The sequence below is a fragment of the Ranitomeya variabilis genome, chromosome 7 (assembly GCF_051348905.1).
Source record: "Ranitomeya variabilis isolate aRanVar5 chromosome 7, aRanVar5.hap1, whole genome shotgun sequence".
NCBI lineage: Eukaryota > Metazoa > Chordata > Amphibia > Anura > Dendrobatidae > Ranitomeya > Ranitomeya variabilis.
In genome coordinates this window covers 45,820,669-45,847,205 of record NC_135238.1, presented here as the reverse complement: position 1 = coordinate 45,847,205, position 26,537 = coordinate 45,820,669, and the positions used below count along the sequence as shown (strand labels likewise).

The 26,537-nt window shown below is 44.1% G+C and overlaps 1 protein-coding gene across 1 annotated transcript in view; it reads right to left on the bottom strand.

Moving 5' to 3' along the window:
• Positions 1-26,537, bottom strand: part of LOC143785848 (uncharacterized) — a 73,097-nt gene that overhangs the window by 27,768 nt on the left and 18,792 nt on the right. The window contains 2 exon segments of the mRNA XM_077274988.1: positions 17,979-19,324; positions 26,359-26,475. Of these exon segments, the coding sequence (XP_077131103.1) occupies positions 17,979-19,324; positions 26,359-26,419 (1,407 nt within the window). The 5' untranslated portion in view covers positions 26,420-26,475.

The following is a 26,537-nucleotide window of genomic DNA, read 5'->3' as shown; positions in this document are numbered from 1 at the left end:
GTGGGGTGGGCCCGTATGACCACCGACGGGATAGTACGTCATATTTGATCGACCGCGCTCACGGGGGGAGCGCGGCCGAGTGTCAGCTGACTATCGCAGCTGACATCTGGCACTATGTGCCAGGAGCGGTCACGGACCGCCCCCGGCACATTAACCCCCGGAACCCTGCGATCAAACATGATCGCAGTGATCCGGCGGTATAGGGAAGTATCGCGCAGGGAGGGGGCTCCCTGCGGGCTTCCCTGAGACCCCCGGAGCAACGCGATGTGATCGCGTTGCTCCGAGGGTCTCCTACCTCCTTCCTCCCTGCAGCAGGCCCGGATCCAAAATGGCCGCGGCATCCGGGTCCTGCAGGGAGGTGGCTTCACATCGCCTGCTCAGAGCAAGCACCGGGAAGCCTGGAGCTGTGCACGTCAGATCGCCGATCTGACACAGTGCACAGCAAAGTGTCAGATCAGCGATCTTACACTATAACATGATGCCCCCCCCTGGGGCAATGTTATAGTGTAAAAAAAAAAATCCCCCCAAAAAAATATATTGTTCCTATAAATACATTTCTTTATCTAAATAAAAAAAAAACCAATAAAAGTACACATATTTAGTATCGCCGCGTCCGTAACGACCCCACCTATAAAACTGTCCCACTAGTTAACCCCTTCAGTGAACACCGTAAAAAAAAAAAAAGAGGCAAAACACATCGCTTTATTATCATACCGCCAAACAAAAAGTGGAATAACACGCGATCAAAAAGACGGATATAAATAACCATGGTACCACTGAAAATGTCATCTTGTCCTGCAAAAAACGAGCCACTATACAGCGTCAAAGAAAAAATAAAAAGTTATAGTCCTCAGAATAAAGCGATGAAAAAATAATTATTTTTTCTAAAAAAATAGTTTTTATCGTATAAAAGCGCCAAAACATAAAAAAAATGATATAAATGAGGTATCGCTGTAATCCTACTGACCCGAAGAATAAAACTGCTTTATCCATTTTACCAAACGCGGAACGGTATAAACGTCTCCCCCAAAAGAAATTCATGAATAGCTGGTTTTTGGTCATTCTGCCTCACAAAAATGGGAATAAAAAGCGATCAAAAAATGTCACGTACCCGAAAATGTTACCAATAAAAACATCAACTCGTCCAGCAAAAAACAAGACCTCACATGACTCTGTGGACCAAAATATGAAAAAATTATAGCTCTCAAAATGTGTTAAACGCAAAAAATATTTTTTGCAATAAAAAAAAAAAGTGTCTTTCAGTGTGTGACGGCTGCCAATCATAAAAATCCGCTAAAAAACCCGCTAGAAAAGTAAATCAAACCCCCCCTTCATCAACCTTGGTTAGGGAAAAATTAAAAAAATGTATTTATTTCCATTTTCCCATTAGGGCTAGGGTTGGGGCTAGGGTTAAGGCTACAGTTAGGGTTGGGGCTAAAGTTAGGGTTTGGATTACATTTACGGTTGGGATTAGGGTTAGGGGTGTGTCAGGGTTAGGGGTGTGGTTAGGGTTATCGTTGGGATAGCGTTAGGGATGTCTTTGGATTAGGGTTTCAGTTATAATTAGGGGGTTTCCACTGTTTAGGCACATTAGGGGCTCTCCAAACGCAACCTGGCGTCCCATCTCAATTCCAGTCAATTTTGCATTGAAAAGTCAAATGGGGCTCCTTCGCTTCCGAGCTCTGCCATGCGCCCAAACAATGGTTTACACCCACATATGGGGTATCAGCGTACTCAGGACAAATTGTACAACAACTTTTGGGGTCCATTTTCTCCTGTTACCCTTGGTAAAATAAAACAAATTGGAGCTGAAGTAAATTTTTTGTGAAAAAAAGTTAAATGTTCATTTTTATTTAAACATTCCAAAAATTCCTGTGAAACACCTGAAGGGTTAATAAACTTTTTGAATGTGGTTTTGAGCACCTTGAGGGGTGCAGTTTTTAGAATGGTGTCACATTTGGTTAATTTTCTATCATATAGACCCCTAAAAATGACTTCAAATGTGATGTGGTCCCTAAAAAAAATGGTGTTGTATAAATGAGAAATTGCTGGTCAACTTTTAACCCTTATAACTCCCTAAGAAAAAAAATTTTAGTTCCAAAATTGTGCTGATGTAAAGTAGACATGTGGGGAATGTTACTTATTAAGTATTTTGTGTGACATATCTCTGTGATTTAAGGGCATAAAAATTCAAAGTTGGAAAATTGCGAAATTTTCACCAAATTTCCATTTATTTCACAAATAAACGCAGGTTATATCAAAGAAATTTTACCACTATCATGAAGTACAATATGTCACGAGAAAACAATGTCAGAATCGCCAATTTCCATTGAAGCGTTCCAGAGTTATAACCTCATAAATGGACAGTAGTCAGAATTGTAAAAATTGGCCCGGTCATTAACGTGCAAACCACCCTTGGGGGTGAAGGGGTTAAAGGCGGCATTTTGTACTACGGGGTGATGGATAATCTGCACCCCCTGTAAATTGTGCCTCTATCCAGGCAATGATTGTAACAGCACTTGTGGGACCCCCAAGCAGGATCAGGGTGGGGGCACACAACCTCCATCCCCATTCTACCCTCTAGGTTCAGGGACTGTTTTATATTCAGCTTTTTATTGTCATATAGATTTAGTCACCATCAGTATCTGTTATGGGGGTCTGACTGCAGGATTGGGGGGCACTGCCCAGTCCGGCACTGGGGTTATGTGGCCACTCTCCATTACATGGGTATAGAACAGCCCAGCTACAGCCTGCAGTGAAGGAATTGTTACAGCCCCTTCAATTAAAGGACATGGAAGAGCCCTGCAACCAGTCATCACAAGTGCATTGTGGGATTTGTAGTCCCACAGCCCTAGAACACTACAGACACCAGAATCAGTAATAAACAGCAATGGTCAGCTGAAGTATGCGCTGAGCTCCGCAGGCACGTTACCACAGCAACCACCACTACAAGTCCCAGCATACTCACCACATGAACCTAATCAGCTGCTCAAAGGCTCCGGGAAACCCCAGATGATCACTGGCTGTGGCCCAGCGCCGGGCGAAGAGCTGCAGCCCCGGCTTGGTAATGGCTGCTGGTCCGCTTCACACAGGACAGAGAAAGATCTGCCGGCAGCGAACTGCTCCTTTCCCGCAGACCGACTGGCAGTCACACGACAGCTTCCGTATCCGCCCGTGTGCGCCGCTCAGGACATTCCGACCGGAAACAGAGGAGCCTGCACCAGGCGGCCGCTGAGAGACGTGTAGCAACGTCACGTGACCGCCAGACACTGGCCCCTGTTTCTCTTGACTCTTCTTCTTCCCACAACTTTTTCCTTTATTTCATTTTCCAAAATCTTCAATTGCATTTATATTAATTGGGAAAGTTGTAAACCTGAACCAAAAACACCAAATCTCAAATGTAACCTGTTCGTTGCCCATAGCAACCGACCACACAGAGTCCATGTTTGTTAACTCGACTTTCTAGTATAATTAGTTGTCTGGGGTGGGTTGTCTATGTATTTTCTGCCTCCCACACTGGCGGAGCATTATGTCCCCACCACTTGTCCAGTAGTGAGAAAACCCTCTTCCCCCCAGAACATGAATAGTGAAGTGAAATCCAGCCCTCAGCTCCCTCAGAAATAGCATTTCATGTGAAGCCCCAGTTCCAGCACTTAGCCCAGGCTCTTCCAGATACCCTGGTGCAGTGGCATTGGGGTAATGAGATTAGGGGTTGGTGTCCACAACTGTCGCTCACACCAAGCCCTAGGTTTATAGAGAAGGCTACGCGGCACCCTCTACGTGTTCAGGGTGCACAAATAGGAATCCACTCCAATAAATTTAGTAAAAGAATTTGGCACTCCGGAATATGATGCAAATAGATTTATTTCACATAGTGTCCATTGTGGTGCAAGGAAATATTTTTGACGTTTCAGCCCAAAGTCCTTCCTCAGAACTACAAAAAGATATTACAATAAGTGTATTATAATACAGAAATAAACAACACAAGAAATAACTGTAGCCACAATAAAGCAATAGAAGAAAAATCAAATAAGAGAATAGAAATAAATAAATATAAGTATTGTGCCGAGAGAGGGACTATACATAGAGATAGACCAAAGTGCAGAAAGAAGATTAGAATTATACAAAAGTTGGTGGAGCACCCCATCAGGGCAAGGGGTACTCAGTACCGGGTCCGGTATTCACAGGGGGATGTCACGGCGGCGACCCGGTCTGTGGCCCTGGGATGTCCATGTAAAAGGGAAAGGTCTTTAAAGGGATAAAGTTTGTGTTTGTGACGCCACCTGTGGTATTCGGTCAGGGTGACCGACAATGCTTTAAAGGGGTCCGCTGGGGTGAGGTTATGGCAGCAAGATGGTATACCTTCCCACAGGTGAAGTATGTTCCCGGGGCTTCCCAGCATGGATGATGGAATGGTGAAAGGTGCAGTGAAGAACGAAGACACAGGGTTGCAGTCTCTTTACCTTGTTTACTGTTGGTTTCAGCAGCCACAGTCCAGAGCACCAGATCACAGGGCAGGCAGAATCCGGTCGGTTTGGAGGCAAGTCCAGCATCCCCTTATCCAGGTGGAAATCAGAAGCCTTCTTTTGCGCTGTAGTGGTGTAGTCCCTTACTGCTTAAGCTCGAATACGGTCCTCACAGACGTTATATCTCTCTCTCTGTCCCCCATAGTCGAATAGGACAATACCCATATGACTGGTGGCTGGAGCCTGTTTATAGAATCTCTTAGATGACCCGGCTCTTTGGGGTGTCACCGTGCCTCCTGGGTGTAGGTGCGGACAGGTAACGTGCAATTAGCTGTCCTGCTGGTCTCTGAAGTAAGGCGTAGAGGTCCTTACAACCTCGGTATTCCAGCTACCGGTGTTCTGCCCCTCAGAAGGAGGCAGCCTGCTCCTGGCTGGTCCCCCTCTGGTATCTTCTCCTGTGCTTTGCTTTCCTGCACGCTCACTGCAATATATTCTGCTTTCTATGTGTCTCTTCCCAGGAGCTGCAGCACTTCAGGCTACAGGGCTCCTCTCCTTCCTTTCCCGCTATCTCTCTGAGGGCTGTCCCACACGTCCAGATAATTCCGGTACCGGAATAAATCGGTACCGGAGTTATCCGTGTCCGTGTGCCTGGGAACTCACGGAGGCCATACGTGCGGCACACGTGTGCCGCCCGTATGGCGAGTGGGTACCACACGGAGCGTGTGGTACCCACTCTGCATGGTGCTGAAGCTGCGATTCATATCATCCCTGCAGCAACGTTTGCTGCAGGGAAAATATGAAGAATAGTGTTTAAAATAAAGATCCATGTGTCCGCCGCCCCCCCCACCCCCTGTGCGCCCCCCCCGCTGGTCAGAAAATACTCACCCGGATCCCCCGTCGGCAGTCGCTCCTTCCTGGTCTGGCCGCGGCTTACTGTATGCGGTCACGTGGGGCCGCTCATTTACACTCATGAATAGGCGGCTCCGCCCCTATTGGAGGTGGAGCCACATATTCATGAGTGTAATCGGCCGCATACAGTAGGAGGCGCGGCCAGACCAGGAAGGAGCGACTGCCGACGGGGGACCCGGATAAGTATTTTCTGACCAGCGGGGGGGGGGGCGCACAGGGGGTGGGGGGGCGGCGGACACATGGATCTTTATTTTAAACACTATCATTCATATTTTCTCTATAGCAAACGCTGCTACAGGGAACATATGAATGGCGGCTTCAGCACCATGTGGGGGGGGACAGCGCTTACTGTAGCGCTGTCTCCGGCACGCCACACGGACCCCAGACGGAGAATGTCCGTGTGAGGTGCGTGTTTTACACGGACCCATTGACTCTATTGGGTCCGTGTAATCCGTGCGCTCCCACGAACACTGACATGTCTCCGTGTTTGGCACACGGAGACACGGTCCGCACACGGTCCGCACAAAATCAATGACATCTGAACAGATGCATTGATTTTTATGGGTCTACGTGTGTCAGTGTCTCCGGTACGGGAGGAAACTGTCACCTCACGTACCGGAGCCACTGACGTGTGAAACCGGCCTGACAGGAACTGACTCCTTTCCCTCCAGATCAGGATGTCTTATAGGGAAGTTCACCTTAAACAGGCTTAGGCCGGCGTCACACTCGGCGTAAGACAATACGGTCCGTATTTTACGGCCGTAATACGGCCGAAATACGGTGAAATGTTCCCAAAATAGTGATCCGTAGTCAGGGTGTGTCAGCGTATTTTGCGCATGGCATCCTCCGTATGTAATCCGTATGGCATCCGTACTGCGAGATTTTCGCGCAGGCTTGCAAAACCGACATCTAATGGATTTATGTGCTCAAATGTTCGGGAAAACATATATACAGTATATATATATATATGTCATTGAGACACATATATATATATTCTGTATTTAGATTTCATTCAGCGCGATATGTGTTAAAAGCCGGTAATTCAATTGCCGGCTTCTCATTTCTCCTGCACAAACCCGACAGGATATGAGACATGGTTTACATACAGTAAACCATCTCATATCCCCATTTTTTTTGCATATTCCACACTACTAATGTTAGTAGTGTGTATGTGCAAAATTTCAGCGCTGTAGCTGCTGAAATAAAGGGTTAAATGGCGGAAAAAATTGGCGTGGGCTCCCGCGCAATTTTCTCCGCCAGAATGGTAAAGCCAGTGACTGACGGCAGATATTAATAGCCAGGAGAGGGTCCTTGGTTATTGGCCCCCCCCGTGGCTAAAAACATCTGCCCCCAGCCACCCCAGAAAAGGCACATCTGGAAGATGCGCCTATTCTGGCACTTGGCCACTCTCTTCCCACTCCCTGTAGCGGTGGGATATGGGGTAATGAAGGGTTAATGCCACCTTGCTATTGAAAGGTGACATTAAGCCAGATTAATAAAGGAGAGGCGTCAATTATGACACCTATCCATTATTAATCCAATTGTAGGAAAGGGTTAAAAAAAACACACACACATGATTTAAAAGTATTTTAATGAAAAAAACACAGCGGTTGTTGTAATAATTTATTGTACTCTCAGTCCATCAGGAACACCCTCGCTTGGAAAAATAATAAACGCACAAGATACATACCTTCTGCTGTCAGATCAGGTCCCACGAAGTAATCCATCTGAAGGGGTTAACTAATATTACAGGCAGAGCTGCGATAATCCACTCGCTCTGCCTGTAATCCCCGGGTGCTGAAAGGAAAGCAGTGATCTATACTTACATTCAGTTGCGGTGATGCGCCCCTGCTGGATGTTCTCATGAACTGCAGCCTGGGAACTTTTTCCCACGCTCCAGGTCATATGAGGACATCCACCAGGGGGCGCATCACCGCGACTGAAGGAAATGTAGGTCAATGACCTATAGTTACCTTCAGTCGCGGTGATGCGCCCCCTGGTGGATGTCCTCATATGACCTGTAGCGTGGGAAAAAGTTCCCAGGCTGCAGTTCATGAGAACATCCAGCAGGGGCGCATCACCGCAACTGAATGTAAGTATAGATCACTGCTTTCCTTTCAGCACCCGGGGATTACAGGCAGAGCGAGTGGATTATCGCAGCTCTGCCTGTAATATTAGTTAACCCCTTCAGATGGATTACTTCGTGGGACCTGATCTGACAGCAGAAGGTATGTATCTTGTGCGTTTATTATTTTTCCAAGCGAGGGTGTTCCTGATGGACTGAGAGTACAATAAATTATTACAACAACCGCTGTGTTTTTTTCATTAAAATACTTTTAAATCATGTGTGTGTGTGTTTTTTAACCCTTTCCTACAATTGGATTAATAATGGATAGGTGACATAATTGACGCCTCTCCATTATTAATCTGGCTTAATGTCACCTTCCAATAGCAAGGTGGCATTAACCCTTCATTACCCCATATCCCACCGCTACAGGGAGTGGGAAGAGAGTGGCCAAGTGCCAGAATAGGCGCATCTTCCAGATGTGCCTTTTCTGGGGTGGCTGGGGGCAGATGTTTGTAGCCAGGGGGGCCAATAACCATGGACCCTCTCCTGGCTATTAATATCTGCCCTCAGTCACTGGCTTTACCATTCTGGCGGAGAAAATTGCGCGGGAGCCAACGCCAATTTTTTCCGCCATTTAACCCTTTATTTCAGCAGCTACAGCGCTGACATTTTGCACATACACACTACTAACATTAGTAATGTGGAATATGCAAAAAAAAGGGGGATATGAGATGGTTTACTGTATGTAAACCATGTCTCATATCCTGTCGGGTTTGTGCAGGAGAAATGAAAAGCCGGCAATTGAATTACCGACTTTTCACTAACACCGCTGCGTATTTCTCGCAGGTCACACTGCTGGTCCGTGTGGAATCCGTATTTTTCACGCCCCCATAGACTTTCATTGGCGATTTTTTTGCGCAGTACGCTGACAAACGCAGCATGCTGCGATTTTGTATGGCCGTAGAAAGCCGTATAATACTGAACCGTAATATACGGCTAATAGGAGCAGCCCCATTGAGAATAATTGTGCCGTATGTTATGCGAGTTTTACGGACGTAGTTTCTGCGCTCTTACGTCCGTAAAACTCGCCAGTGTGACGCCGGCCTTAGAGTTCCCCCTTCTGGTCTGGAGTGTGAATATTTTGCATGCATTGTGTTACCTGAAATAGAGATCTCTTTCATTGCCTCCAAATGTAACATCACTCTCCCCGTGAGGAAAGTGACATTACTGTGACGACCAAGGCCCTGGGGCGCCACATTGGCACCAGAGACAAATATATTCCTATAGTTGTTTACCAGGGTACTGATATCAATCAATCGGATTTAAAAGCAGCACAAATCCTGAAAGGAAAAATATAAATCATGTGCATAGCACTTCAGGATTCTCATTGACTTTGCTGGTATAAGGAATCCCTACCATTTTTGGGCCGATTCCATGCAGAAAAAATGCTGCAAAACTGCACCGTGTGCACACAGCCTTACTAGAAGAAGGTGTGAATGGTTATCGGTGAGGCTGTGTGCACACGTTCAGGATTTTTCCCGTTTTTTCAGCTCTGCTATAAAGACACGATAAAACCGTTAAAAGAACCGCTTACATTAAGCATCCTATTATTAGAATGCAATCCACACTTTTTGTGCACATGCTGAGTTTTTTTCCGCGGTGGAATCGCATTCCGGAAAAAAAAAGCATGTTCATTCTTTGTGCGGCATCACGGGGATTCTGCACACATAGGAATGCATTGATCCACTTACTTCCCGCATGGGGCTATGCCCAGCATGCGGTAAGTAAGCGGATCATGTGCGGTTGGTACCCAGGGTGGAGGGAGGAGACTCTCCTCCAGGCCCTGCGAACAATATACCTGTAAAAAAAAAAGAATTAAAATAAAAAATCATGATATTCTCACCTTCCGGCGTCCTCACAGCCTTCCCGCTCCTCGCGATACTCCCGTTCCCAGTGATGTTTGCGACAATGACCTGTGATGACGTAGTGGTCTCGCATGATGCTACGTCATCTGGGGTCATTGCCGCCAGGCATTACTGGGAACAGGAGCATCGTGAGGGGGCTGCTGTAAGGTGAGAATATCATGATTTTTTTTTTGGGGGGGGGATTATTTTTAATATTCTATCTTTTACTATTGATGCTGCATGGGCATGCATCAATAGTAAAAAGTTGGTCACACTTGTCAAACACTATGTTTGACGAGTGTGACCAACCTGTCAATCAGTTTTCCAAGCGATGCTACAGAACGCTTGGAAAACACTAGCATTCTGCAAGCTAATTACGCTTGCAAAATGCTAGCGTTTACAGGGAAAATGCATGCCAATTCAGTATGAGTTTTACCCGCGGCAAGGACTTCCGGAATTGCTGCGGAAATTTCCGCGGCAATTCCGGACGTGTGTACATAGCCTTACTGTTCAACCTTTCAGTGTAGGACAACTGCACCCAGCCACTGACATCTCATACCCATGTTAAACACTAAGATACAGTATGCATCAAACAATGGATTCATGGAGTCATCTGGCACATTAGATTTTCCGTCACCCATTCACACATTCTCCTTTGCGAATTCATTCAGACATTCTGTCGTAGTAGATTGCATCCGAGTGTCGCCTCCAGTAGGCGTATAAGTCTGAAAATGATGCACATCAGAGCCAAGTTGACTCTATCACACCATTATAGTCTATGGCCCCGTCAGCGCCTATGTCCAAATCCTGTTTTGCAGGGGTTCGGATGGAGACCCCAAGGGACCCCTGAAATTCTGCAAGAATGCAATGTGAAAGGGGCCTAAGAATCTTTTTCAGTGGATGATCATATGGAATTAGTTTAGGAAAACTTATTAAAGAGGTTACCATGGGTAGAATGTCTGACCCCTTTTCCTTATCACCAATAGATAATTTGAGGGTCTCGACACTAGGATTGGTCCTCAAAACGGAGATTGGAAAATTTTATTTGATCCGCTATTTGTCATCTCCTAAAGGGGTATCTGTAAATGATGATATTGATGAATCCTTGTCAAGTCTTTCTTACATTTAACATGATGAGGCAGTAAGACTGGTTCAGCAGGCGGGTCAGGGTGCTTTATTTTCAAAGGCGGATGTTGAATTGGGAATCTGCCTCCTGCTGGTACATCCCAGATTATGTTGACTCCCTATAGTCTGCTCCACTTCATGCGCTTATGGATCGCCCCCAGGCGCAGGCTAGTGGGGTACTCGGTATCGGGTCCCTCTGTCTCGGTTCTGGGGATGTCACAGTGGCCCGACCCGGTCCGTGGCCCTGCTAAGGGGCGCCCAATTAAAGGTGTAGTTTGTCAAGTGTTCGTGACTAGGGTTGAGCGACCTTTATTTTTTTAGGGTCGAGTCGGGTTTCGCGAAACCCGACTGTCTTAAAAGTCGAGCCGAGTGAAATCGGCCGACCACCGTGAAAAATCAGGGATCGGCCGAAACACGAAACCCAATGAAGACATTTTTTTTTATTTATTTTTATTTTTTTCTCTCTCTCTCTCTCTCTCCCCCTCCCTCCCTCAACCCCTCGCCTGGTTTTACACTTTGCAAATCGCTGCAACACACAAGCGAAAAAATGGCGATTAGTTGTGCACGCCCCCTGACACCTATGTCATCACTCTGCCGCTCCTTCATTGGCTGCAATAATGGCGCTAAACACGTTATACGAAACGCGACTTTGGCGCCAAGTTCGCGTACCGCGTGGCCGACCCCGCACAGGGATCAGGTCGGGTTTCATGAGACGCCGACTTTGCCAAAAGTCGGCGACTTATGAAAATGACCGATCCGTTTCGCTCAACCCTATTCGTGACGCCACCTGTGGTGTCCGGTCAGGGTGACCGACGCTGCTTAGGGGTCCGCTGGGGTGATGTTATGGCAGCTAGATGGAATACCTTCCCACAGGTGAAGTATGTCCCCAGGGCTTCCCAGTAAGGTAGATGATGATGGTGTAGAAAAAGCTTTTTCTTTTGTTGCGGCTACATTACCCCTGATGAACCCCCACCACATGTATGGGGGAGAAACGCGTTGGGCATTGTTTGGGGAGACTGCTGTCTAGCGCCTGATGTGACTCTTCTATCTAGCAGTGCTACAAGTTCATTACAAGCCTACAGATGAGTATTAATGTTCTGGCATTATCCTTGCATTAATTGGGATGATTGGGTCCCTTTATATGGAACATTGCCTCTCTGGGGGTCCTCCAGGCTTGTGGGTCTTGTTCTGACAGATTATATTGCACTGTGCACTTTAATTGGCAATGACATGATTTATTGCTTTGTTTATATGTCCTGAGTATCTTTTTTACGGACATTCTATATTGTAGTGCACACTGAAAACAATATAGATATAATCTGCTGATTTATTTGCATATTCTGAACACCCGCTTGTTGTTATTGAATGAGCACCAGCTTGTTATTATTAATATTGAATAGGCGCTGTTCTTATCCAGGCTATATTTCCTTGGATTTTAGGAGTTAACATTATTATCTTTTTTGTGAATACTTTATTTTCATTATGGCATCCTACACGTATCTGTTTTACCACCAAGGAAGCTGGATATACGCTTCATTTTTTGGACAATACTGATACTATTACATCTTGTTCACCTACCTGCTTTAGTTCTGTTGGGGCATACTCTGTTTTATTTACAGATGCCCGATATATGAATATTTTTGTGCATCTAATTAATAGATGAGAGAATTCTCAATAGTTTTTGATTTTTCTTTTTTGTCATTTTTTATTATTTATTTTTATTTCATTTTGGGTGTAGGGGTGTTGTTGGTACATTTTCTTATCTTTCTATCCCTATTTAGGGACTTTATAGGGACCCTAGGGCCAGTCGACGTTGAGTGGGGGCGCATACCGCTTCACAGTAGAGCGCCTACCCCCACTGCTAGGTAGTATTTTCCCATAGGGATTTTTTAGGATTGTTTCAGGTTTCCCTATATAGGGATTCTTAGGGACGTTTGAGGGTAAGTCTACGTCGAGTGGGGGCACCTACCGCAGTAACTTAGGGTGCCTACCCCCACTGCTAGGTAGGTTCAAGTGTAGTGATGCCCTAGGACCTAACAGGTACATAACTTGTTGTGTTATTATTTTTGATAGTTTATGTTAAGAGGATTTTTTAACTGTTGTTAAATAAAAGTTATATTTTAGGGATCCTTGTGTTTAGGTGTTCTGAGTTTTCTAGGATTCCACTATATCCTGTTTTGTGGTTTGGTTTTTGGCCCACTGCTACTCGGGAGTGGGAAGAGAGGGGCTAAGTGCCGGAATTGGCATATCTCACAGAAGGGCCATTTCTGGGGTGGCAATATCCATGGCCCCTCTCTAGGCTATGAATATCAGCCCGCAGCTGTCTGCGTAGCCTCTCTGGCTATAAAATATAGGGGAACCCCTTGACATTTTTGCGGGGGTCCCCCTATTTTAATAGCCAGTAAAGGCTACGCAGACAGCTGCGGGCTGATATTCATAGCCTGGGAGGGGGCCATGGGTATTACCCCCCTTCCCAGGCTACAAATATTGGCCCCCGGCCATCGACTTTCCCCCTCTGGCACCGAAAATTGCGTGGGAGCCCACGCCATTTTTTTTTTTTTTTAAATTAAACGTTCAGTAAGAAACATAGGCCTCGCTATTATATATCTATGGATATAACTATAGATATATCCATAGATAAATCTATATATCTATACATGGATAACTATGGATATATCTATAGATGGATAACTATGGCTATATCGATCTATAGATATATTTATAGATAGATAGATATATCTATCCATATATCTATCTGGCTACTTCCACACATCAGGTTTTTGCCGTCAGGCATAATCCGTCGAGTTTTGAAAAATGGATCCGAGGTTTTTTTCTCATAGTTATATTAGCGCCGGATTGCACCTGATGGCCACACATTTCATCCGTTTTTTGCCGGATCCGTCAGAACAGCTGTTTCCAGCGGACGGAGAAAACATACAGAAAATTGTTTTTTCTGTCCGGCGAAAAAACGCCCAGCGAAAAGCGTATGAAACTGAGATGTGAAATGATGAATCCAGCCTACGAATCCGGTTTTTCATGCATTTTTCCATTGAAATCATGCATTTTACGTTCTCTCTCTAAAAAAAAAAAATGGATCAGTTGCATCAGTTTTTCACTATTTGCAACGGATCCGTTTTTTCAAAAATTCGCCGGATCCTGCCTGATGGATAGATGTAGATTGATATATGGATAGTTAGGCTACTTTCACACAGTTTGTTTCCGGCAGGCAGGATCGGGCGAATTTTTGAAAAAAACGGATCCGTTGCAAATAGTGAAAAACTGATGCAACTGATCCGTTTGTTTTTTTTAGAGAGAGCGAGAGAGAGAATGGAAAATGTGCATGATTTCAATGGAAAAAATGCATGAGAAACCGCATTCGGAGGCCGGATTCATCATTTCACATCTCAGTTTCATACGTTTTTCGCCGGATCCGTCGCTGCACGTTTTTTCGCCGGACAGAAAAAACTTTCCTCTGTACATTTTCTCCGTCCGCCGGAAACAGTTTCTTTTGACGGATCGGGCAAAAAACGGATGAAATGTGTGGCCATCAGGCGCAATTCAGCGCTAATACAACTCTATGAGAAAAAAAAACAGATCCGGCGAAAAAAAAACGGATCCGTTTTTTTCAAAACTTACCAGATTATGCCTGATGGCAAAAACCTGATGTGTGAAAGTAGCCTAACTATCCATATATCTACATCAATCGCATTCCATCTGTCTGTCTATCTATCTGTCTATCTATGAGTGTAATGGAGTGTGGGTTGGACAAATGTAAAAGAGGAGGTTGGACAAGACATGACATCACAAATCTTTTTTTTTTTTGTTCAATAATACATCTTTATTTAGCTTTCAAAAACGCATCCAAAAACCACGCCAAAAACGCATCAAAACCGCGTCTGCGTTTTCTGCCAAGAGCTGGGGATTTTGTGCAGAAAAATCCACAGGCAAATCTGCAACGAGTGCACATAGCCTTTTTCTTTGTACACAAAATAACTTTTTCTCTTAATTATTGTCCACAAAGTTGTCTAAATCTGTGTTAGTGAGCTCTTCTCCTTTGCTTAAATAATCGATCCACCTCACTGGTGTGTCATATCGAGATGCTGATTAGACACATGATAACTGCACAGGTGCTGTAGGCTGGACACAATAAGTGGTCACTGTAAAATATGCAGTTTTACACTGTTTGGGAGGGTCAGGTGGGGTGGAGTCAGAAAACCAGTCAGTATCTGGTGATCACCATTTGCCTAATGTTATCAAATTCTGTGTACTTCCTTTGGGTTCAAAATGCTCACTATACCCCTGTATTAAATCCTTGAGGGGCTGTAGTTTCCAAAATGGCATCACTTATGGGGAATTTTCACTGTTTAGGCACATAAGGGGCTCTCCAAACGCGACATGATGCCCACAGACAGTCCATCAAAGTCTGCATTCCGAAACAAACTTCTTCCTTTCCAAGCCTTGCCGTGCACCCAAATAGTAGTATTTCCCCACACATGGGGTATCGGCATACTCAGGAGAAATTACACAGCACATTTTTGGGTCCATTTTCTCCTGTTAACCTTGTCAAAATAAATAATTTTGGGCTAAAACTACAAAGTTGTGGGTAAAATGTGATTTTGTATTTTTACAGCTCTATGTTATAAACTTCAGTAAAGCATCTGGGGGTTTAAGGTGCTCATGACACATCTAGATAAGTCCCTTGAGGGGTCTAGTTTAAAAAATGGGGTCACTTTTGGGGGCTTTCCACTGTTTAGGCAAATTAGGGGCACGCCAAACACAACATGGCATCCGCTCTCTATTCCAGCCATGTTTGCATTCAAAAAGTCAAACGGTGTTCCTTCCCTTCCGAGCCCTGCTCTGCACCCATATAGTAGTAGTCATCCACATATTGGGTATCAACGTACTCAGAAGAAAATGGACCTAATAATTTGTTGTACAATTTCTACGGTTACCCTTATGAAAATAAAAATTTTGGGACTAAATTATATTTTTGCATTTAAAATGTGATTTTTTGTTTTCACAGATTTACGTTATAAACGTCTGTGAAGCACCTGGGGGTTCAAGATGCTCACTACAAATCTAGATAAAGTTCCTTAAGGGGCCTAGTTTCCAAAATGCGGTCAATCGTGGGTGTTTCCACTGTTTAGGCACATCAGGTGCTCTTCAAATGCGACGTGGCGTCCGCTAATGATTCCAGCAAATTTTGCATTCAAAAAGGCAAATAGCGCTCCTTCCCTTGTGATCCCTGCCATGACAGTAGTATTCAATCACATATGGGGTATAGGCGTGATCAGGAAAAATTGCACAACACATTTTGGAGTGCATTATTTCTCTTTTACCCTTGTGAAAATAAAATTTGGGTATAAAGTAACATTTTTGTGAAAAAAAAGTTAAATGTTCATTTTTTTTCTTCCACATTCCATTAATCTTGTGTAGCTCCTTAAAGGTTAATAAACTACTTGAATGTGGTTTTGAGCACATTGAGGGGTGCAGCTTTTAGAATGGTGTCACTTTTGAGTAGTTTCTGTCATATAGACTCATCAAGGTCACTTCAAATGTGATGTGGTCCATAAAAAAAAAATTTTATTGTAAAAATGAGAAATCGCCGGTCAAATTTGAACCCTTCTGACTTCCTAACAAAAAAAATTATGTTTCAAAAATTGCGCTGGTGTAAAGTAGACATGGGGGAAATATTATTGTTTTATCTATTTGGTTTAACATGTCTCTCTGTTTTTAGGGAATTTAAAAAAATAATAGTTAGAAAATTGAAAAATGTTCTACATTTTTTCCAATTTTTTCACAAATAAACGCAAGTCATATTGAAGAAAGTATACCTCTATCATGAAGTACAATACAGTGGGGAAAATACTTTATTGATACACTGCAGATTTTGAAAGTTTTCCCCACCTACAAAGAATGGAGAGGTCTGTGCAATTAATACAGCTAGGAATAATAATATTTATTTATATGGCGCCAACATATTCCGCTGCACTTCACAATTACACAATAATAAGGTAATGAGTGCAGAGTAGGAGGGAATCTTAAAGAAAAGTGAACAGGTCTGTGAGAGACAAGATGGTTGGTAGGTGATCAAATACGTATTTTATGCAATAAAATGTAAGTTAATTATTTAAAAATCATAAAATGTGATTTTCTGTTTTTTTTTGTTTTTTTTTTAGAATCTGTCTCTCACAGTTGAAGTGTACCTACGATAATTACAGACCTCTCCATTCTTTGTAGGTGGGAAAACTTGAAAATCATCAGTGTATCAAATATGTATGTTCCCCACTGTATGTCAGTATGTCTCAGGATCAGTGGGATCCATTGAAGCATTCCAGGGTTATTACCTCAAAGTGACACTGGACAGAACTGAAAATAATTGTTCTGGTCACAAAGGTGAAAACAGGCATGTGGGTGAAAGGGTTAAAAAAAAAAATCAGATCACCACCGATCCTCCACCAAATTTCACAGAGGGTGCAAGACACTGTGGCTTGTATACCTCTCCAGGTCTCCGTCTAAACATTAGATGACCAGGTGTTGATCTGGGGATGCTTCTGCATGGCTGGAATTGGGCAGGTTAATCTTTGCAAAGGATGTATGAATCAAGCCGTATACAAGGTTATCCTGTAAAAACATTTGATTACTTCTGCTCAGGCAATGTTCCCCCAACTCTGAGGACTGCTTTTTCCAGCAGGACCATGTGCCATGCCACACAGCTAGGTCAAACAAGGTGTGGATGAAGGACCACCACATCAAATCCCTGTCATGGCCAGCCCAATCTCCAGACCTGAACCCCATTGAAAACCTCTGGAATGTAATCAAGAGGAAGATGGATAGTCAAAAGCCATCAAACAAAGAAGAACTGATTACATTTTTGCACCAGAAGCAGTGTGAAAGACTGGTGGAAAGCATGCCAAGACACATGAAAGCTGTGATTAAAAATCATGGTTATTCTACAACATATTGATTTTTGAACTCTTTCTGAGTTACAACATTAGTGTTGTTGTTTCTAAATTATTATGAACTTGTTTTTTTGCATTAGTTGAGATTTACAAGCAATGCATTTTTTTTGTTATTTTGGCCATTTCTCATTTTCAGAAAATAACTACAAAATTTATTGCTTGGAACTTCGGAGACATGTTGTCAGTAGTTTACAGAGTAAAAGAACAATTTACATTTTACTCAAAAATATACCTATAAAGAGAAAAATCAGACAAACTGAAAATTTTGCTGTGGTCTCTTAAGTCTTCTACGGCTCTGTCAAAAATTAAGGCAAATGTTTTGGTAAGTTTTTTTATGTAGTATAACTATACGATTTACAGGTATTCAAAGCTGGAAAACTGCATATTTTTAGTTATTACCAAAATAAAGCACCACATAAGGAAAAAAATATTTTCAGAATAACTGGGATATGAGACATTCCATTGTTATTACAGCAAAAAGTGATATTTCAGACTTCACAAATTAGGTTTGATCACTAAAGAATTACAATGCCTTCTTCCCAATGTGAGTTCTCTGATGTCTAACAAGTTGAGACTTAAATAAAAAAAATATCCCACATTCAGGACATGAAAATGGCTTCTCTCCTGTGTGAGTTCTCTCATGTGTGACAAGAGTTGATTTTAGAGTAAAACATTTCCCACAATCTGAACATGAAAATAGTTTCTCTCCTGTGTGAACTCTCTCATGTCTAACAAGATTGGATTTATCTTTAAAACATTTCCCACATTCTGAACATGAAAATGGCTTCTCTCCTGTATGAATTCTCTCATGGACAATAAGAGTTGATTTTAGAGTAAAATCTTTCCCACATTCTGAACATGAAAATGTTTTTTTTCTTGTGTGAACTTTCTCATGTCTAACAAGTTGTGATTTATCTGGAAAACATTTCCCACATTCCGAACATGAAAATAACTTCTCTCCTGTGTGAATTCTCTCATGTGTAACAAGAGAGGATTTATCTGTAAAACATTTTCCACATTCTGAGCATGAAAATGGCTTCTCTCCTGTGTGAATTTTCTCATGTCTTACAAGATGTGATTTGTCTTTAAAATAGTTTCCACATTCTGAACATGAAAATGGTTTCTCTCCTGTGTGAACCCTCTCATGTATAACAAGATGTGGTTTATCTGAAAAGCATTTCCCACATTCCGAACATGAAAATGGTTTCACTCCTGTGTGAATTCTCTCATGTGTAACAAGAGTTGATTTTTGAGTAAAACATTTCCCACACTCTGAACATGAAAATGGTTTCTCTCCTGTGTGAATTCTCTCATGTGTAGCAAGATTTGATTTGTCTGTAAAACATTTTCCACATTCTGAACATGAAAATGGCTTCTCTCCTGTGTGATTTCTCTCATGTGTAACAAGAGTTGATTTGTCTTTAAAATATTTCCCACATTCTTTACATGAAAATGGCTTATCGCCTGTGTGAATTCTCTCATGTTTAACAAAAGTTGATTTTAGAGTAAAACATTTCCCACAATCTGAGCATGAAAATGGCTTCTCTCCTGTGTGAATTCTCTCATGTGTAACAAGATGTGATTTATCTGTAAAACATTTCCCACATTCCGAACATGAAAATGGCTTCACTCCTGTGTGAATTCTCTCATGTGTAACAAGCGTTGATTTTGCAGAAAAACATTTCCCACATTCTGAACATGAAAATGGCTTCTTCCTTGTGGGAGCTTTTTTATTTTCCACATTTCTTCTGTGACTTTTATTTAGTTTAACAGTCTGTGATGAATTAGGACATTGTACATTAAAAGGATCCATGTCTGAGATGTTGGCATGTTCTTCATATGGGTCTTGTGCAATGCTTTTTTGGATTTTGGAGCTGCTGGTACGACCATCTGTCAAGAATATAACTGATGTGATTTTTTTAGTCAAATAACCTTAATACTTATATTTATCTAAATATAAAAACATTAAGTAAAAATAAAAAATTACATAGAAATTGCAAAATGTGTAGCAAAGTTCTGTTATTAACTGACTGAAGTGTATTACGTGATGAGATTATTTCACAAAGAATCAACAAAGAACAGTGCTAATGTTCATTCTCAAATCATTGGCCAGTGCAAACATCAAATAAAACATTTGTCATTGGGTGCATATTTTATATGAGAATAAAAATGATCATCATCGACAGCACATCATCCCCTTTGTATAAATTGAGGATGTTCTGCAATAATAAAGCCATGAGATAAGGAAACAAATCAGGATTCATTCATCAAAATGAAAGCTAATAAGCCCAAATCACCTTCCTATACCATCACTCACTGCTCATTGATGAAATTATATTCTCCTTGCAGCCGCTCGATTTTATTCTTCAGAAGTAGAGGGCTGTAGCAGTCACCTCTCTCCTCTCTCTGTCAGAGGTTCAAGCAACACCTCAATGCCTTTAAGTGAGCGGCTGCAGGGAACATATTTCAATTTCTCCTGGTAGCCGCTCTCCCCGTAAAACAGCCTAACCTGCTTTAAAAATGATTTACCTACAGGTTACCAATATACCTGCAGGTAAATCGCATTTTTGTAGCTGACATGTTATCTTTAGGTGTTGATTTACACAGGCAGGTAATGACCTGTAACAAGCACTGATTCATGATATGGGAGCAGCTTTGTTCTCTCTGCCCATAGAAAATAGATGAATGCTTGGCCGAACTGTCATGGCTATGGTGGATTTCGGAGACAGTGCGGTCAGCAGACTCAGGTACAAGTAATACCAGAACACATGAGCTGCGCGCACAGTGAACAAGTGGACAGCAAGTGCTAGTAAAAAGATGGAAAAAACAGGGTATTTGGTTGATATGTTTTTTGCAAAAAATGTATATTAAGCCGCTCTACTAGCACCTGCTGTCCACTGATTTTTTTCGCAACAGAGTGTTTTTGGTTTTACTGTACTTTTTTGTGCTTTCAAGTCTCTTGGTGGTGTGAACATGTCCCTACAGGCTTGTTCACTGTGCGCGCAGCTCATGTGTTCTGGTATTACATAATTGCTTTCTTGTGTCCACAAGACTGGAGAGGCCTCCACCCCTCTTTTTTTGAGCTGTGCGCACAGGAGCCGTTCTGTCCAGCGTGTCCACATGGACATTCCTTTTCTGAATCCTGCTCATACAGGTATTGTACATATGACCAGGTTTTAAATACATCAGATAGGGATTACATACATTAGTTAGGACTGCTCTGATATGGGTATACCTTGGCGTTTGGTAGAGCGGCGTAATATACATTTTTTGCAAAAAACGTATCAACCAAATACCCTGTTTTTTTTCCATCTTTTTACTAGCATTTGCTGTCCACTGTGATTTTTTTCGCAACAGAGTGTTTTTGGTTTTACTGTACTTTTTTGTGCTTTCAGGTACAAGTAATGTCTATACAAACATCTCTAATTACATGTCTATGTCTGTGGTCTGGACTGTTTTAGAATAATAAAGCATAATTGGTTTCCATATTGCATCCTCTGATGTGTGTTGTGGAAATTATATCTATTCTTCAGTGAACACTTCACATCAACTACTGGCTCCCCATCTTCCATGTGAAGAGTGCAGGACTTGCTCATATTGTGTCACTAAGGGCTCATTTCCACTTGCTAGAAAAAAACAGTCTGTAATCTGGACCGAAAAAAAAGGGATGAAAAGTATGTGATTGTCATGCGAGTTCAATGCGATTTTTTCAATCGTACCATTCGTTTGACATCCGTATGCAATCCGTTTTTTTTTCTCTGCAACTATTTTTACACAGTCATTCACAGGACTATTTACAGTGTTATATGCAGGGGCGTAACTACCGCGGTCGCAGGGGTCGCAATTGCGACGGGGCCCGCAGTGCTTAGGGGCCCACCCAGTCCAGCAGACTGGGCGGGCTCCTAAGAACTCTAAGCTACAAAATGGGCCGCCGGCCCTTTAAATAATTCTTCCTTACAGGCCCTGCTGCGCGTGCACTCGCGATCACGGGTGGGACTGCACTTGACCCGCAGCAGAGCCCCTCCACCGCAGAGAGCCGCACACCACTACTATAGCTGCCACTGCTCTGTGCGCACAGGACCTGTGATGAGGTCACAGGTGGGGAGGAGTTGGAGTCACATGATCAAGGGCTTCCGTGTAGTGCAGGACAGTAGTGCAGTGCTGTTTGTCATCGTGCTGGAGGGTAAGCTTTTGTGTGAGGTCAGGAGGGGTTTGGGTGGATGTAGCAGAGCAGTGTGTGTATGAGGTGTACAGAGCGGAGCCGTGTGTGTATGAGGTGTACGGAGCGGAGCCGTGTGTGTATGAGGTGTACGGAACGGAGCCGGGTGTGTATGAGGTGTACGGAGCGGAGCCGGGTGTGTATGAGGTGTACGGAGCAGAGCCGGGTGTGCATGAGGTGTACGGAGCAGAGCCGGGTGTGCATGAGGTGTACGGAGCAGAGCCGGGTGTGTATGAGGTGTACGGAGCAGAGCCGGGTGTGTATGAGGTGTACGGAGCAGAGCCGGGTGTGTATGAGGTGTACGGAGCAGAGCCGGGTGTGTACGAGGTGTACGGAGCAGAGCCGGGTGTGTACGAGGTGTACGGAGCGGAGCCGGGTGTGTACGAGGTGTACGGAGCGGAGTCGGGTGTGTACGAGGTGTCGCATCTCTGCTTCAGGAAAATGGCCGCCGCGATCTCCATCTGGGCACGCGCGGCATCCTGCGGCCATTTTCCTGAAGCCGCGGCCAGCAGAGCGCCGCTTCTGCGCACGCGCGGCCAAAGGAAGATGGCCGCCCCCACCGATCACCAATGAAATGTCGCACATCGCGCTATTTTCACTCCCCTGTGCAGTGGATTCGGGACCTTGGGCATGCGCACACCACTACGCCACCAACGGAAAACTAAGCAAGATCTGGGGGAAGACACCACGCCCATCTGACCAGACCAGCCTGATTGACAGGCGAAAACGACTACTTTGGTAACGTATTTCGGCAGCATAGGTGGGGAATCGGGGTCCACAAAATACACTATTGTAATGCTCAGCTCAGGCCCTATTTAACAGTATTTTTATCTCATACGGAAAAAACGGGGTGACAGGTGCCCTTTAAGAGAAAGCCAAAATAAACCCGGGACAGAAGGCGAGAGCAGGGGGGAGGTGCGGGACAGAGCCGCTTTAGGCTAGTTTCACACTAGCGTTAACTGCAATACGTCGCAAATGCGTCGTTTTGCCGAAAATACGCATCCAGCAAAAGTTCTTGCTGGATACGTTTTTTCGTCATAGACTAACATTAGCGACGCATTTGCGACGCATTGCCAAACGTTGCGTCCGTTTTGCGACGCTTGGGCGTGTGGTAGTGGACCGTCGGGAGAAAAAAACCTTACATGTAACGTTTTTTGCTCCCGACGGTCCACTTTTTCCGACCGCGCATGCGCGGCCGGAACTCCGCCCCCACCTCCCCGCACTTCCCCGCACCTCACAATGGGGCAGCGGATGCGTGGGAAAAATGCATCCGCTGCCCCCGTTGTGCGGCGGAGACCACGCTAGCGTCGGGAACCTCGGCCCGACGCACAGCGACGGGTTGTTCCCGACGCTAGTGTGAAACTAGCCTTAGTCAGGAGAAGCTGAGGAGCTGCAGCCGGTTTACATCAGCCACCCCTGTACCAGAGAGGAGATTGTGAGTTGTGTATATGAGCTGGTATCTCTGGTGTGTGTGTGTGTGTGTGTGTGTGTGTGTGTGTGTGTGTGGTATCTGTAGTGTGTGTGTGATATCTGTAGTATGATGTGTGTGTGTGTGATATCTGTAGTGTGTGTATGTGTGTGTGTGTGTGTGATATCTGTAGTGTGTGTATGTGTGTGTGTGTGTGTGTGTGTGTGTGTGTGATATCTGTAGTGTGTGTGTGTGTGATATCTGTAGTATGATGTGTGTGTGTGATATCTGTGTGTGTGTGTGATATCTGTAGTGTGTGTATGTGTGTGTGTGTGTGATATCTGTAGTGTGTGTGTGTGTGATATCTGTAGTGTGTGTGTGTGTGATATCTGTAGTATGATGTGTGTGTGTGTGATATCTGTAGTGTGTGTGTGTGATAACTGTAGTATGTGTGTGATATCTGTAATATGATGTGTGTGTGATATCTGTAGTGTGTGTAATAACTGATGTGTGTGTGTGTGTGTGATATCTGTAGTGTGTGTATGTGTGTGTGTGATATCTGTAGTGTGTGTGTGTGTGTGTGTGTGTGTGTGTGTGTGTGTGATATCTGTAGTGTGTGTGTGTGTGATATCTGTAGTATGTCTGTGTGTGTGTGTGTGATATCTGTAGTGTGTGTGTGATAACTAGTATGTGTGTGATATCTGTAATATGATGTGTGTGTGATATCTGTAGTGTGTGTAATAACTGATGTGTGTGTGTGATATCTGTAGTATGATGTGTGTGTGTGATATCTGTAGTGTGTGTGTGATATCTGTAGTATGTGTGTGTGTGAGGCAGCGGCGTAACTACTACGGTCGCAGCTGCAAGCGGCTCTGGCAGGTCAGGGGGCCGTGAGTCCCCTTGAGCCTGTCTCCCTTATGATTGTGTCCCCATGTGCCAGTCTCCCTTGCCCATTAGTCCCTGTGTGTCCCCATGTGCCTGTCTCCCTTGTCCCCTTATGCTTGTGTCCCTTGTCCCCGTGTGCCAGTCTCCCTTGCCCATTAGTCCCTGTGTGTCCCCTTGAGCCTGTCTCCCTTATGCTTGTGTCCCCGTGTGCCAGTCTCCCTTGCCCATTAGTCCCTGTGTGTCCCCATGTGCCTGTCTCCTATGTCCCCTTGTGCTTGTGTCAGTCTCCTTTGTCCCCTTGTGCTTGTGTCAGTCTCCTTTGCCCACTAGTCCCTGTGTGTCAGTCTCCCTTTCCCACTTGTCCCTGTGTGTCCCCTTGTGCTTGTATCCCTTGTCCCCTTGTGTCAGTCTCTTGCTCACTAGTCCCTATGTGTCCCCTTGTGCCTGTCTCCCTTGTCCCCTTGTGCTTGTCCCTTGTCCCCGTGTGTCAGTCTCCCTTGCCCACTTGTGTCAGTCTCCCTTGCCCACTAGACCCCTTGTATCCTTCTCCCCTGCCTCCTAGCCCCCATGTGTCCCCTAGTGCCTGTCTTCCTTGCCCCCTTGTTCCCTCTCCTCTGCCCCCTCGTCACCATTTGCTCGTGTCTTTGTCACTGCCCCTGTATGGAGGGGCTGCATTATACTATGAGGGGGGCTGCATTGTATTCTATGGGGCTTACATTGAATTTTATGGCGGGGGGGGCCCCATTTGGAAGTTCGCACCGGGGCCCATAACTTTGTAGTTACGCCACTGGTTATATGCCACAGAATGCTAAGGTATCCGTAAAAAACGGACGGAATACGGATGGTCCGTATTCCATGTTTTTTTTTTCTCACACCCATTGACTTGCATTGGCGAGTCTCGTCCGAGAATCGCAGCAATACGCAGCATGCTGCGATTTTTTCTTGGCTGAGAAAAAAAAAAAATCACAAATGAAAACACACCTATTGAACAACATTGGCCCGAGTGCAATCCGATTTTTTATCGGATTGCACTCGTCCGTTTTCCTCGCAAGTGGAATTGAGCCCTTAGAGAAATGCTCAGGCGTCAGTATTAATAGGTTTTGTCCGTCTCACACAATCGCTGACCGCTACATGCAGAACAGAGGAGACGTATGGTCGTGTGTTATGACCCCAATGGCAGAGGGTCTCAGAAATAATTACTAAGTCTGCAAACACAAAAAACCAGCTCATAGGGCAGTGGTAACTGGGCTGACCATATATCTAATCCTAGCACCACAAATAGCAGCAGCCGGGGAACGTGCCTACGTTGGTTCTAGACGTCTCGCGCCAGCCGGAGAACTAACTAACCCTAGAAGGGAAAAGAAAGACCTTTCTTGCCTCCAGAGAAAAGACCCCAAAAAGTTGGATACAAGCCCCCAACAAATAATAACGGTGAGGTAAGAGGAAAAGACAAACGTAAGAATGAGCTAGGTATTTAGCAAAGAGAGGCCCACTAGCTAATAGCAGAATATAGTAAGATGACTTATATGGTCAGCAAAAACCCTATCAAAATATCCACGCTGGATATTCAAGAACCCCCGAACCGTCTAACGGCCCGGGGGGAGAACACCAGCCCCCTAGAGCTTCCAGCAAAGTCAGGAATCACATTTAGTACAAGCTGGACAAAAATAAGAGCAAAGCAAATAACCAAAAAACAAAGAAGCAGGACTTAGCTTAATTTTGCACGAACCAAGACCAGCAGACAGGAGCAAACAGAAAGGATCTGATTACAACGATACCAGGCACTGGACTAAGGATCCAGGAAGTTTATATAGCAACACCCCTGGACTAACGGCCCAGGTGGGTGCCAAACTGAGGAAAGACAATCCCAGAGTCATATCACTAGTAACCACAAGAGGGAGCCAAAAAGTCTAATTCACAACAGTCGTGTATTAGGCAGACATGGCCATGGAGCAAATATAAAGATGGATAAGCCCAGGCAATTCTCCGCTTTCTCTTATAATCTACTCCTTGCTGTGACTATGAGACAATTGTTTTAAAAACAGTTTTTTTAAATCTCCAGCTAGTTCAGTTTATCCAATAGGTTACTTAGGTTCCTGGAACCAGAACCATGGTAGATATGATGTAAAACACTAAACTAGATACTTTGCCAGTGAGGTTTGTCACGCGTCTTTGATGATCTATAATCCGAGTCTATTCTTAAATCCATATTATAGATACACAACCGGTATTACATATTGCACCATTAGTTTGTCAGCCCTATACAATCTGTATTTTAGCTGAATGGGAATATTTGTGGCCAAAAAAACAAAACAAAAAACACGTAACAAAACTTCAATTGTCCGATCCGGTGACTGAGGAGAATGTGCCTCTTTTCTGTATTTAGTGGTGACTCCTCACTGGGGCAGTTACCTGTAGGAACGTCCTCTTTGCACCACTCATCATCCGGCACATCGCGTTTTCCTTTCTTCATTATAGCTTCAGCTTTGTTATTCAGATATTATTCAGATATTTCCCTGGATGTCAAAGCTGTGAAAGTAATGATGTAAAAGTCACAGACAGAAGGAAAACTAACATGGAATGTTCTAGAT